A 12,751-nucleotide genomic window follows, 5' to 3' on the forward strand; every position below is an offset into this window, starting at 1 on the left:
GGGCGGGGTTTCAGGCGCTCGTCTGTGATTCTGATTGGTTCACTGGTTGTCTCTCCCCACTCTTGTGATTGCAGTAGTACGCGCTGATTGGTCAGATGCAGTAAAGGCTAACAGCGTGTTCTGAGTGCAGGCGTCACCTTCTCTCAGGCATTATCAGTGATAATGAGCGGTTTCCATACAATGTAACAGTAGGTTTGTGGGAAACAGAGGTAAGAGAAAAATACCCTATATGTATACATTAATATGTTACTAAAGTGTTATTTGGTTGATTAGATGAAGTCTGAAAAAAATCATAACGTTACAAACGCCTATCATACACAGCTACTGTAATTAACAAATGCATTGTAATTTACATGTATTCTTTTAGCAGACGTATGATAGACTAATTTAAATGATAGACTATTCTTGTATACTAAAAACATATTTTGTCAACCATGCTAAGTGCTCATTTTTTTCCCAAATAGGTAAAATGAAGCCTAACAAGAAAAAAGCAAGGAATTCAGATGAAAGGGAATTTGGAGGTGCTCTTGGTGAGCTACTATTTGTTTCATGTATGCATATGTTTGTGTATGTGTAATGGTATGTAGCTACGGTGCCAAACTAGAGTTCATTTGTCCCCCTCATCTGTCCAGGTGCCACCTGCATCCCTGTGTTCCTGCCTCTGACAGTTCTGTACCTGCTGAGTGTGTGTCGGTCTCCAGCAGCCAGTGTCCTGCAGTGGCCTCCTCCTTTAACCCCCGCTGCACACTTATGGGACCCTTTGGCCGCGGTTCTGATTGGAGGTTGGCTCGCCCTGCAGAGTTTTCTCTATCTACTGCCCATAGGGAAGGTGGGATAGTGAATCAATTGTTTCTTTGAAATACAAATTAATTTCTATTTAAGAGAGTGTCAAAATGTAACTATTAATTTGTTAACAGGTTTCTGAAGGACTGGTCCTCAGAGATGGATCCAGACTGAAATATCCTATTAATGGTAATATACGATGTCTGCCTATTTGTAATGTTATACAAATAATGCTAATAATACATTTTATTGTCTTTGTGTGTTTGACAAATTAAACAGGATAGTTTTTCTTCAAATTAAATGTGATAGTCTTTCACCTCTTGTCCTTGGTTTTACCACCTATTACATACAAAGTAGAGTTCAAATTCCATTTGTCAGTAAACAATAGTTTCCCCTTATAAGCTTCAGTTCATTGAAGCTATAGCACTTTCATTATTCAAGAAAAATGTAAAGATTAAGTAAAAAAGTGTCTTAAGTGTCAATTTTTCAAAACTGAGATTTAAACATCTGAAAGCTGAATAAATAATTATTAGGATCTGACAATATTTGGCAGAGATACAACTATTTGAAAATCTGGAAACTGAGGGTGCAAAAAAATCGAAATACTGAGAAAATCACCTTTTGAAGTTGTTCAAATTAATTCTTAGCAATGCATATAACTAATCAAAAATTTAGTTTTTATATATTTATGGTAGGAAATAAAAATATACCCCAGCGACTTAAAACTGGTTTTGTGGTCTATATATATATATATATATATATATATATATATATATATATATATATATATATATATATATATATATATATATATATATATGTGTGTGTGTGTGTGTGTGTGTGTGTGTGTATATATATATATATATATATATATATATATATATATATATATATATTCATATTTAAATATGAATCCTCTTGAATTACCAGGATAAAATACATGCACACTACCATTCAAAATGTGGAGACTTGTAAGTTTTTTTTTAGTTTTTGAAGAAAGTCTCTTACTTTCACTAAGGCTGCATTTTGTTTAAAAATACAGTAAAAACAGTAATATTGTGAAATATTATTACAATTTAAAATAACTTTTTTCTATTTCTGACACTAACCCTTTTAAACATTTTGAAAGGTAGTGTACTGTATATATATATTTGTGGGTTTATATTTGTAGATATGATTGTGACCAGAATTTTACAACTTTATTTCTTAGGTTTCCATGCTCTGAGCATTACTGCTGTCCTGTTGCTAGTATGTTTTTGGCTGGGAATGCCACTTGGGTATCTGTTTGAGCTGATTTTGCCTCTGGCTGTATGTGCCATTGGCGTGTCCTACCTGCTGTCTATGTACCTGTATATCCGCTCTTTCTGGGCACCTCAACATGCTTTATCACTTGGAGGAAACACAGGTGAGATTATTAGTCCTGATATTTATAAATTAGTGTGATTTTCTGATATTATCTTTAGTCTATGAGTAACATTTCCTCATTCATACAGACCTTTTTAAACTGTCACATTTTCCAGATGCTTCTACTTTCTGTCTCTTTGATGTACTTGTCAATGCAGTGACATTGTCATTTGTAGGAAATCCTCTGTATGACTTCTTCATGGGTCGAGAGCTCAACCCTCGCATTGGAGACTTTGACTTGAAATATTTCTGTGAACTAAGACCTGGTTTAATAGGCTGGGTAAGAGTCTCAAGAGATGTTTACATCCACATCTAAATATATGCATATAAATGTATCTGGTATTGTTGGTCTTCAGTGTCACCTGATCCTTCAGAAATCATTCTAATTGGCTGATTCCAAGAACAGTTTTTATTTGAAACACTGAACTATTTTTACCAGCTTTCTCTCTTTTTTCCAGGTGGTAATAAACCTGGGGATGTTAATGAAGGAAGTAGAGTTGAGAGGCTCTCCATCTCTTGCCATGCTGCTTGTCAATGGCTTCCAGCTCCTTTATGTGACGGATGCTCTGTGGAATGAAGTATGAGAAATCTAGTCTAGTCTGAAAATATATACATACATATATTTATATAGAAGGAGTGCCAAACACACACAACATTATACTTTTCCATGTGTCTGCAGGAGGCTGTGCTTACTACTATGGACATTGTGCATGATGGATTTGGGTTCATGTTGGCATTTGGTGACCTGGCCTGGGTTCCCTTCACATATGGTCTTCAGGCGATGTTTCTGGTTGTGCACCCACAGTCACTTAGTACTCTCGGAGCAGCGGGGATCATTCTTCTAAATGGTAATCTACAGCCTGTTTTGCAGCAGTCTGAGTGTTTACCGTTTTCTAACTCTCCTCTTTTTTTAATCCTTCGCAGGAATTGGCTATTACATTTTCCGGAAGTCCAACTCTCAGAAAAATCAGTTCAGAAGAGACCCCACACATAAAAGTGTAGCACGTTAGTAATCACGTTACTTTTCATATGCTACCTGCTTCGAGTTTGTATTCAGTGGACATTGTTTTTGAAAAATGTATACATTGTAAATATCTAAAGTGAAGAAAAGGGAGAATTTCTTACTGAAGATTAAATCATGGCCTCCAGGTTAACATAAATGGTGAACTTTCTCGTTTTTCTTTTTCACTCTTAGACCTGGAAACTATCGCCACAGCAACAGGAAAGCGTCTGTTGGTATCAGGGTGGTGGGGGTTTGTCAGGCATCCAAATTACCTGGGGGACCTTCTCATGGCTCTGGCGTGGTCCCTACCTTGTGGTAAGTGAATTGATTTAACTGACTGTATGATATTGACAATACTGTGTCTCACTTATAATGTCATAATTATCACAGTAGCACTATTCATTCATGTGATATTGATTAACCATTTCTTATGTTCTAAATATAAAAACAAGAACTCATACAAGGCCATAATTATTTTTTTTATTTTTTTTTAGGAATGTCACATATTTTGCCTTATTTCTATGTCATATATTTCACCATTCTGCTCATCCACCGAGAGGCCAGAGATGAGAAGCACTGCAGAGCCAAATACGGACTGGCCTGGGACACATACTGCAGACGAGTGCCCTACAGAATAATCCCATACATTTATTAATGCAAACTGACATGATCTGAACGACCAACAGATTGATGGATATGTCGTCATCAGTGCAGAGAACTGGACACAACAAAATATACTGCATATATTGTTTTTATTTGCACCATAATATTGCATTCCAGTCATTCAAATGTTTTAAAATATGAAAAATATATTGTATTGTATTATTAAAAACATATTATTATCATCGGTGTTCAGTGCAATCTACAAGTGTGGACTATATAGCATTGAAAACATTTAAAGGCTAAAATTTCAAAAATAGACACAGATGCTTGTAATACAAATTATTTTATTTTAAATTATTACTTTTTATTTACAAATATATACAATAAAATCTCACTCAATCTCTTCTATCAATCCACCTTTACCTCTTTTTTCCCATCTCTTTTCCAAACATTTCTTCTCTCCCTCTAACGTCATCCTCTCCATCTCCCTTTTCTCATAGTCCGTCCACACACATCCCGCCAGACTCCTCAAAACTTTGGGATTCTCTTTCACCCACGACTGAAAAAACTCACACTTCTTTCCAGCTTGGAAATACGCCCGCCTCATCTGCTCATCTTCCTTTGGAACAGAAGCCTTTGCTTTGCTCAAAGCTGTGCGCAGCTGGGACAAAGCTGACAGTGAATATCCAACAGCGTCCTCTCTGCTCTCTCCAGTCAGAATATGAGCCACCGCTTCCACAGCTCGAAGTGGAGCTAAAGGGTCCTCACGATCAAAGTATCCTCCTGCAGATACAGCTCTTATTCCTGCGTCAAGAGCCTCAGAGACAGAGTTGTAGACCCGTCCGGCACCCAAACCATCGGAAATGGAGAGCACTGCCTTACAGAACTCATGCAACATCTCTGAGATTTCTCCATTATAGAGACAAAGCGAGAAGGTGTATCCATAAAGAGCGTTGATCAGGTTGTACTGCACTAGAGGAGATGGGTTTGAAGATAGTGTGTGAAGAGGAGCAATTTTGGCACTTATTGGAGGGATTGAACTTCTCAGTGATTTGTCTGATTTCACTTTATTGCTACTAACTTTTTTGTCTTTTTCAACATTCATATCATGCATTTCTTCATCATTCTCAGACTCAAGTTCCTCGACTAGTGCTTTAGTATCTTTCTGATGCCGTTCCCACCAAGGGCTCCACAGGACAACCAGTCCACCAATACTACCTTCATTCACCAGTCTCTCAAATTTTTCCTTTTCCTGGGCTGATAACAACGACCAGAGTTCTTCTTCTGAAAGAGAGTCGATATCCAGGCCTGCAAACTTTTCAGCTAAATCAGCTTCCTCTTCATCACTCCCTACTTCAATATCTCTGAGTTCTGCTAGTATTTCTTGCACCTCGTGACTTTTTTCATCCCCACTAGATTGAATCTCTGCTAACTGAGAAAGCAGCTCCAAAGCATGAGTGTCTTTTTCGGTCACACTAGTTTCATCATCTCCCAAGTTCCTTAACAAATTCTCCATCCCTCCCTCGCTTTCTGCACTCTGTCTGAGCCGGAGCAGAATTTCCTGCATCTTGCTTTTCCCCTCCTCATCTGAGACACCTTGGGATTTCAGCTCCTGCAGCACAGACTCTTTGTAAAACTCCTCTGAGCATGAAGAGTGATTCTGGCTCCTGTAACAAGCCAGGCCGCAATATGGGATGTTACACCTTGGACAAGTGTAACAGGAGGGGTTGGATAAGCAAAGCCCGCATGGTTTGATTGATGATGCAGTAGTTCCACCCTCTGTTCCATTAGCAGGTGTCAGGAGAGGTTCATTAGTCCCTCTTATGGGAAGTGCAATCCCATCTTTGGTGGTAACTGATTCAGAATCTATTTCAGGCCAGTCGCTTAAGTATTCTTCCTCCTTTGCTGAACTATCAGTGAGTAATGAACGAACACACGCAGGGATCTTACGTCTAACAACGGGATCCATGAGCAGCTAATATACCGAGGACTGAATTAGTATAAAATTTCAGATCTGCAATTAAAAAAAACAGTTAATACAGTCTAATGTTAATACAATTCTAAATATTCACAAAAGCATAGCAGATTTTAAATAAATTCTTACCTGAAAAAGAGTTTGTGTGCGCGGACTTTATTTTCACACATGTAACAAAATATAAAAATTAACTGATATTTTCATTAGCTTGTGTTTTCCATAGACAGTAAAAGAAATGGACACAGCGACCCCATTGGATTCAACTGAGAAAAATAAAGTCAATAAGAAGCACGCACTTTTCTAATATGCTTTCATACCGACGCGTCACGTTAGAATGACGTTGGTCGTCGCAACATGATGACGTATTCGTGCCCTTGCTCTTCAAGCGTCAAGACTACGCAATATTTGCGCATGATAGATGGATAGATAGATAGATAGATAGATAGATAGATAGATAGATTCAAATAAGTCTCACTTACAAAGGCTTTGTTGCTAAGAACGTATTTATTTAATTGAGTGCAACAGATACGGTCTCAATCCCTGTTTTGGCTACTAGATTCAAGTCCCGCCCCCTCTTACTCTCTGAAAGGTTGTCAATCAACATATGTACATTTCTAATCTCTGTGACAGCAAGAACTATCATGAGACCAGGTATTTTGAGTTTTCAAGACTGTTCTCTCACTTCTTTGAGAAAATTTACCTTTTGCTTCCACTGATCATTCTATGGTAAATTAAAATAGAGTTTTATTTATTTATTTACTTACATTTTGACCAAATTTCACAATCAAAAAATTGTTTTTGTTAACGGAAGTAATGCTGTACATAGACAGTATTAGAAACTCTTTGGCACGTTTTATTTTTGTAGCACTTGTTCTCTTTCTTTTTTTTTTTTTACTGTTTTATTACCATATGCATAACTGTGTGATGTTTGCATTTAAACAAAAGTGCATGCATAATTAGATGCACAGATTTATATTAAGCCTTTTTTAAAAGACACAATTATTACAAATAGGATTTAGTGAACACCTTACATTTATTTGTTTCAATCCTAAGAAATAACAATAATACAATAACAAAACAGTGGTTCTGAAAACGGTACACTAATGATAATTTACAGTTTGTCCACTTTATGGAGGAGAGAACATTCTTATTCATTTCCTCTCAGCCTTTGTATTGCAGTTCAGTTCAGTTCATTGGCTGTGCCCACATCAGAATTTAAAAGCCCTTCTTCAGTAGCCACTCCTTCAGCTCTTTATCAAACTGCCCTTTAATTCTGATGGTCCCAGTTACTTCATTGACCTGTGTTGGAGGCTCTTTGCCTGTAAGCCCCCGCAGGAATTCCTTAACATCCTTATTCAGGGCCTGGAAATAATTGACAAAATGCAATTAGCATCTAATCAAAAGTGCAATAAGCAGTAAGTACAGACTATACAAGATCTACAAAATGTTAATAAAAGAATTGGACTAATATATTACACTGTGCTTCTAAAAAGATCTGTTCATTACACTGACCCATATTTCTCCCTCAACCTTTCTGAGCAGAGTGCTGTGCTGATTCCCATGCTTGATGTCTGAATATACAGGCACATTGTGCATTCGGGAGCGACGGATCATGTAAGGCAGTGAAGGTGGTGAAGCTATTATAATTAAGAACAAAAACAGAACTCCATGAATAAGAATCTCACAAAATGCTTTCCCAACTTCACAGATTTAACATCAAGCTAAACATCCTTCTTTATAGCGAAGACATCAATAGTATAATACACATTCCCATGTAAGGTAAAAACAAAAGTGTGTTTACCTGATGCTGGGATCCATCCTGACGGTGCAGGACCATCATGTTCAGGTGGAGTTGGGATTCGTGAAGGAGGAATAAGTCTCTCCACAAACCTGAACTCCTCTCTGGATTCAATGAAGCCCCGTGATCCTTCAGCAGGGTTGCTTTCTGTCTAAAATTAAACAAAACTTAATGTCAAACAAGAATGACTGTTTGTTGCTTGTAACATGTCAAGAACAAATCATCCAATGCAAATGTGACAGCTGATGCACCCTGGATAAATTACACGGTAAAACGGGTTGTAATACTAACTCTTAAGCAAGCTCCAGTACTCAGTAGGGATGTAACGATATTGACGATATCGCGCTATCGCGGTGGTAAACGTGTCTAGATATCGTCGTGGTTGGGTTACAATATTAAAATTACAGGTCTCCGCCAAAAAGCAAGAGGAATAAACACAGTCCCGCGGAACAAATCATTGTTAACTACATATACCATGATCCTTTGCGCTGCGTCGTCACAGCAACCGTTGTTAAGCCAATAGAGCTCGGGCGTAGACGTCATGGAATGGTGCATTGTGGGTAACGGCGGCCATTTTAGAGGCATCGCAAAGCAGGTTTGTAATAAGATAATAGCCAGTATCCAGAAAAAGTTATAGAACGTGACAAAAAAAGTTGCCTATACCTATACGGACAAACTTAATAATGAAGCCAAACAACGCTACTTAAAAAAAAAAAGAGGTTGTAGGCGGAATCGATCCCTATGAACACATGAAAGTTAACCAAGCCTCAGTTTCCCTGATAATTTATCCTACCCGGTCTGTGGAGTGAGCGCTTACACCTCCGATCAATTTAAAAATGTCACTTTCACTTTTTAAAAAGTCACTGGAGGCTCACCTGCAGATCATAAATGGATCTGCAAATTAAACGTGGAGAAAACAATCTTTTTCACTAAGGAAATGTTAACATTAACCAAGCATCAGTAGTGACACACACACACACACACACTTATCAGATTCTGCGAGCTATGAAGCTTGTCTATGCGGGTTTGTTACACTTCAGGAGTAATTACTCACCTATCATACTTGCAAAAATCCACTGTTTTCCTCCGGTAGTTCTGTAATCCGGTATAATATTGACGAACATTCACCTCAGACACAACCCACCATTCACCAAAACAAGACGCTTAACTTCCTATTTTGAAGTTCGTTCCAGTTTTTTTTTTTTTTAAACAAGTTGTTCAAATTTGTTAAATACAGTCAGCACAAAAATATCAAAAAGCAAATTAAGTTCAGGATTGGGTCAAAAGAAAATGTTTAAACAAAAAATACAGACACTAAACTGACTCCCTTACTGGCCAAAAACTAGAGAAAACGTAATGTGTTTGTGTCTGAGTTTGTGTGTGTGTGTATGTGAGAGAGAGAGAGAGAGACCATACACAACATGTCTCACCATAACTATGTATTATAATATTATCGAAGGTGATGGTTTCCCTCCGTACAGTGGCGACCCAAGCCATCTGACGCCTCTTGGTGATTTCAGACACCTTGTGTTTTTTTTCCAAGTAGGAAAATGTTGAAAACTAATATGATTCACGAGGCGTTTGCCCTGTCGATCATGAAACCGATTACAGCAGTTCACAATACAGCAATACTGAACCATTTTCCAAAAAATAATCAAAATTAATGACCAAATGACCAACGTTACCTAATGCCTACTATACAGTACATCTACTTCTGTACCGCGATTCCCACAATGCATTGCGACGTGACGCAACGATCCCGACCTCTATAGGATTGCACGCTGTCCACACAAGCTCACAGCATGGCCGACAGCGATACTGGATGAAAACAACAAAACCGAAGTTGAGATCGTGCCAGCCCCTGCAGCTTTTAAATCAGATATCTGGAAACATTTTGGTTTCGCCGTGTCAAAAAACGCAAAAGGAGAGAAGGTGGTGGACAGACAATGGACTATGTGCAAGCACTGCCACAGTAAACTGCGATACAACACAGGAAACGCAAGCAACATGAGTCAGTTTGGGGATCCCGAATCATTTGAATCAGTTCGGGAGTTCGTAGCGGGTTCGCGAATCATTTGAGTCAGTTCGGGAGTTCAAAGCGGGTTCGCGAATCATTTGAGTCAGTTTGGGGATCGAAAATCATTTGAATCAGTTCGGGAGTTCGGAGCGGGATCACGAATCATTTGAGTCAGTTTGGGAGTTCGTAGCGGAAAAGAAAGTTTCTAAAGAAAAACCTGAACATTAGCTAAAGGATAGTTCAGTGTTTTTCTGAAGGCTTTTTGCCAGACTGTTAAGGATTATTTTTACTGTTTTTTTTTTCTTCTCCCTTGCAATGTAGATATTTTGATCTTTCTGATGAAAAACGTGAACATAAGCTAAATGATAGGTCAGTGTTTTTTTTAAAGGCTTTTTGACTATTTTATTTAAGTTTAAGTTATGTTCCTAAATACCAGTTTTAAAAGACTGCTTTTATTTGCCTTGCACATTTAAACCTGACTTAACTTGTTCTTTGTTTGCACTTTAAGTGAATTCCCTATTGTTTTCAATTGTTCTAGTTGCTTCTTAACTTGAACATTGCACAGAAGAATCAGTTATGCAACCAAATATTATAATACAGAATATTGATGTTCCTGACTACAACTTGCACTTTAAAAGCACTATGTGATCAGGGGTTTATGTTGTCATGGATCCATAAATACAACAATAAATTACCTGTTGACTGGCAAAAGCAGAATAAATGTCAGTATTTTTTCGCTATTATCATCATAAACACTATCGTGAGCTATTTAACAATACCGTGAGCTTTTACACAATATCGCAATAAATATCGTACCGTGAGGTCAATATCGAAATTGTATCGTACCGTGAGATTTTGATATCGTTACATCCCTAGTACTCAGTGAACGTGTGGCTGGATTAGAAGCTCTGTAAACAGCTCTCGCAACACGGCAGACTGTCAGAGACATGCTTCTGATGGAGGCAGACATTTCTCTTCCCTTGGAGAAACGGGAAGGACAGCGGGATGTGACGTCATGGGGTTGAATGGAAAAACTTTACGGACAAAACGAAGGGAAATGCAGAATAATTACTTATTGAAATAATAATTTCAGAATAAAACTTTATATTTATAAAATGTTATTTGGACTTTTTTTGACTATGTATTAAGAAATTGATACGTAATATTACAATAAAAAAAATGCTGTCCATAGGACTTTTATGTGGCTTTAATAAAGTGAGCATGCGCACTGCGCAGGCCTTTAGGTTTTTAGATTTGATGGCGACGTCGTGTGTTTGGCGTTCATAATTATTAACAGCGATTAAGGTAAGTGCTTTTAATAAACATATTGTCTATATTGCGCGGTTTGTATTGATTTAGTCAAACTGATTACATATTTTAATTCTCCGTTTTTATGAAGACCGAACATAATGCAGCTGTTCGTTCGTGGCCAGACTTTGCACCCTGTTCATCTGAATGGCTCAGAGACTGTTGCCCATATCAAGGTTTGTTTTTTGTTTGTTATTCTGATAGCCCGCATCTTTATTTATAGTTAATTTAGAATCTTGAATGCGAAAACTAAAGAATTTATTATTGTTAATAACTACTTGTTTTTCAGGCTCAGGTCGAAGCCTTGGAGGGTCTGGCCTGTGATGAGCAGGTGATTTCTTTCTGTGGCGTTCCTCTGGAGGATGAGACACTGATTTGTCAGTCTGGGATTGAGGAGTTCAACACTCTTGAGGTCTCATCGAGACTGTTAGGAGGTAAAGATCAACTTTACTGCATTCTACCTGTGACTATTTATCACGCCACTGTTGTAGAAGATGGAGTGTCTGATGAATTACATTTGTTGTAAACTTCTTTGTGCTGAAAATAGAAGCAACTATAAATATTTATATTTGAGTAACTGGCTACCTTATGCATTATCTTAGTTTGGATGTTTTCATAAACATAACCTTTGGTTTCCACCCAAAGGCAAAGTCCACGGTTCCCTGGCAAGAGCAGGCAAAGTCAGAGGACAAACTCCCAAGGTGATATGCGTGTCAACGATGTTCATATCACATAATATTTTTTTTAAAAATCATGATTTTGGGCATGCACTGGTTTACTGATATTGATCATTTCAGGTGGACAAGCAAGAGAAGAAAAAGAAAAAGACCGGCAGGGCAAAGAGAAGAATTCAGTACAATCGGCGCTTTGTAAATGTTGTCCCTACGTTTGGCAAAAAGAAAGGGCCAAATGCCAACTCCTAATTTGCTTTTCAAAATGACTGTCAATATTCACTGCATTCTTTGGCTGACCAGTAGGACATTGCTGATGGGGGACACTGAATCACTTGGGTGAAAAAAGGAGGTTTTGTAAGTTGCAAATAAAAACATTTAATGAAATATGATTGAATCATGTGTCATTACATTTCTCACAGTTGTATGTCTTTGATAACACCGCTAATGTGGTTTTGATGATTCATTCAAAAGTCCATGTCAATAGGAATACCAAACGCTGTGCTATTCTTGTCGCCTTGCCCACTGGATCAAAGATCACCATGAGCCCCCAGGCAGCCGAACCTAAGGAAAGGGTAGATAAGAGTCAGATCTGATTTCATGTCTCATAACACAGTGCATGGATGAGTTCACCTGCAGCAAACCACTGTGCCCATAGATGCGGGTCCATCTAGATGCATTACTTCCTGCCCTTGCATGCCCACAGACCCCCCTGAAACCAGCAGCCCTCTCCAGAGAGGTCTCGGCAGCTTTTTTTAACATGTGACATGATCTGTTTTCCAAAAAATTTGGTAATATTATAAATGTCTATACAGAGAACTATTCATGAACTCCATTGTTATAAGTGAATTAGGGCTCAGTGGGAGAAATAGCAGGGGTGCGGCTAGCAATTTTGGGCCCAATGAAAGAATATGAGGTTGAACCCCCTACCACACCAAACATACACCATAATGCCCAAAGTACTGGGACCCCCCTTCTAATGAACAGGTTTGACTACTTCAGTAATGTCCACATGTACCTTTACAAATCTTAATGTGTAATCATGTAATGATTTTCTAGGGAATTGTGCACTGCTAAGTTTATACCAGTAGTTTGAACAAAACCCTTTATCACAACAATGCCTCTGTGTATAAGGTTAGGTAAAAAAAAAAGATATTCAGTCAATGTGAAAGAACTTGATCAGCTGTTT

The 12,751-nt window shown here is 38.0% G+C and overlaps 4 protein-coding genes across 4 annotated transcripts; 2 read left to right on the plus strand and 2 right to left on the minus strand.

Annotated features, from left to right (window-relative positions):
- The first annotated feature begins 87 nt into the window (after positions 1-87).
- On the plus strand, positions 88-4,035 carry LOC113054335 (delta(14)-sterol reductase-like). The gene is made up of 11 exons (XM_026219816.1): positions 88-209; positions 465-530; positions 633-829; positions 918-972; positions 1,994-2,188; positions 2,364-2,467; positions 2,646-2,765; positions 2,867-3,035; positions 3,112-3,192; positions 3,383-3,505; positions 3,685-4,035. Exons 2-11 carry the CDS (start codon positions 470-472, stop codon positions 3,843-3,845), a joined length of 1,266 nt encoding a protein of 421 aa, XP_026075601.1. The 5' UTR covers positions 88-209; positions 465-469; the 3' UTR covers positions 3,846-4,035.
- Positions 4,036-4,157: 122 nt separating this feature from the next.
- On the minus strand, positions 4,158-6,097 carry LOC113054334 (zinc finger HIT domain-containing protein 2-like). Its single transcript, XM_026219815.1, has 2 exons — positions 5,898-6,097; positions 4,158-5,807 (listed from the first exon to the last, which is right to left on the minus strand). Exon 2 carries the CDS (start codon positions 5,760-5,762, stop codon positions 4,185-4,187), a length of 1,578 nt encoding a protein of 525 aa, XP_026075600.1. The 5' UTR covers positions 5,763-5,807; positions 5,898-6,097; the 3' UTR covers positions 4,158-4,184.
- A 685-nt stretch (positions 6,098-6,782) lies between these two features.
- Positions 6,783-10,600, minus strand: LOC113054337 (39S ribosomal protein L49, mitochondrial-like). Its single transcript, XM_026219817.1, has 4 exons — positions 10,430-10,600; positions 7,570-7,713; positions 7,281-7,405; positions 6,783-7,130 (listed from the first exon to the last, which is right to left on the minus strand). The coding sequence occupies exons 1-4, from the start codon at positions 10,551-10,553 to the stop codon at positions 6,984-6,986; spliced, it is 540 nt and encodes a 179-aa protein (XP_026075602.1). The 5' UTR covers positions 10,554-10,600; the 3' UTR covers positions 6,783-6,983.
- Positions 10,601-10,784: 184 nt separating this feature from the next.
- LOC113054338 (ubiquitin-like protein FUBI) lies at positions 10,785-11,949 on the plus strand. The gene is made up of 5 exons (XM_026219818.1): positions 10,785-10,888; positions 10,983-11,067; positions 11,181-11,325; positions 11,537-11,592; positions 11,689-11,949. The coding sequence occupies exons 2-5, from the start codon at positions 10,993-10,995 to the stop codon at positions 11,812-11,814; spliced, it is 402 nt and encodes a 133-aa protein (XP_026075603.1). The 5' UTR covers positions 10,785-10,888; positions 10,983-10,992; the 3' UTR covers positions 11,815-11,949.
- The last annotated feature ends 802 nt before the right edge of the window (positions 11,950-12,751 follow it).

This window comes from Carassius auratus, chromosome 35 (genome assembly GCF_003368295.1).
Source record: "Carassius auratus strain Wakin chromosome 35, ASM336829v1, whole genome shotgun sequence".
NCBI lineage: Eukaryota > Metazoa > Chordata > Actinopteri > Cypriniformes > Cyprinidae > Carassius > Carassius auratus.

Bases quoted from the DNA above. Each gene is read 5' to 3' on its own strand.
- LOC113054335 (XM_026219816.1), top strand. From the start codon at position 470: ATGAAGCCTAACAAGAAAAAAGCAAGGAATTCAGATGAAAGGGAATTT. The intron at 2,468-2,645 runs GTAAGAGTCTCA...TCTTTTTTCCAG, and splicing joins GACCTGGTTTAATAGGCTGG to GTGGTAATAAACCTGGGGAT. The intron at 3,506-3,684 runs GTAAGTGAATTG...ATTTTTTTTTAG, and splicing joins GGCGTGGTCCCTACCTTGTG to GAATGTCACATATTTTGCCT.
- LOC113054334 (XM_026219815.1), bottom strand. From the start codon at position 5,762: ATGGATCCCGTTGTTAGACGTAAGATCCCTGCGTGTGTTCGTTCATTA.
- LOC113054337 (XM_026219817.1), bottom strand. From the start codon at position 10,553: ATGTCTGCCTCCATCAGAAGCATGTCTCTGACAGTCTGCCGTGTTGCG. The intron at 7,714-10,429 runs GTACGATACAAT...AATTTTAGACAG, and splicing joins AACGATATCAAAATCTCACG to AAAGCAACCCTGCTGAAGGA. The intron at 7,131-7,280 runs GTCAGTGTAATG...AATTATTTCCAG, and splicing joins AGGTTGAGGGAGAAATATGG to GCCCTGAATAAGGATGTTAA.
- LOC113054338 (XM_026219818.1), top strand. From the start codon at position 10,993: ATGCAGCTGTTCGTTCGTGGCCAGACTTTGCACCCTGTTCATCTGAAT. The intron at 11,068-11,180 runs GTTTGTTTTTTG...CTTGTTTTTCAG, and splicing joins AGACTGTTGCCCATATCAAG to GCTCAGGTCGAAGCCTTGGA. The intron at 11,593-11,688 runs GTGATATGCGTG...TGATCATTTCAG, and splicing joins TCAGAGGACAAACTCCCAAG to GTGGACAAGCAAGAGAAGAA.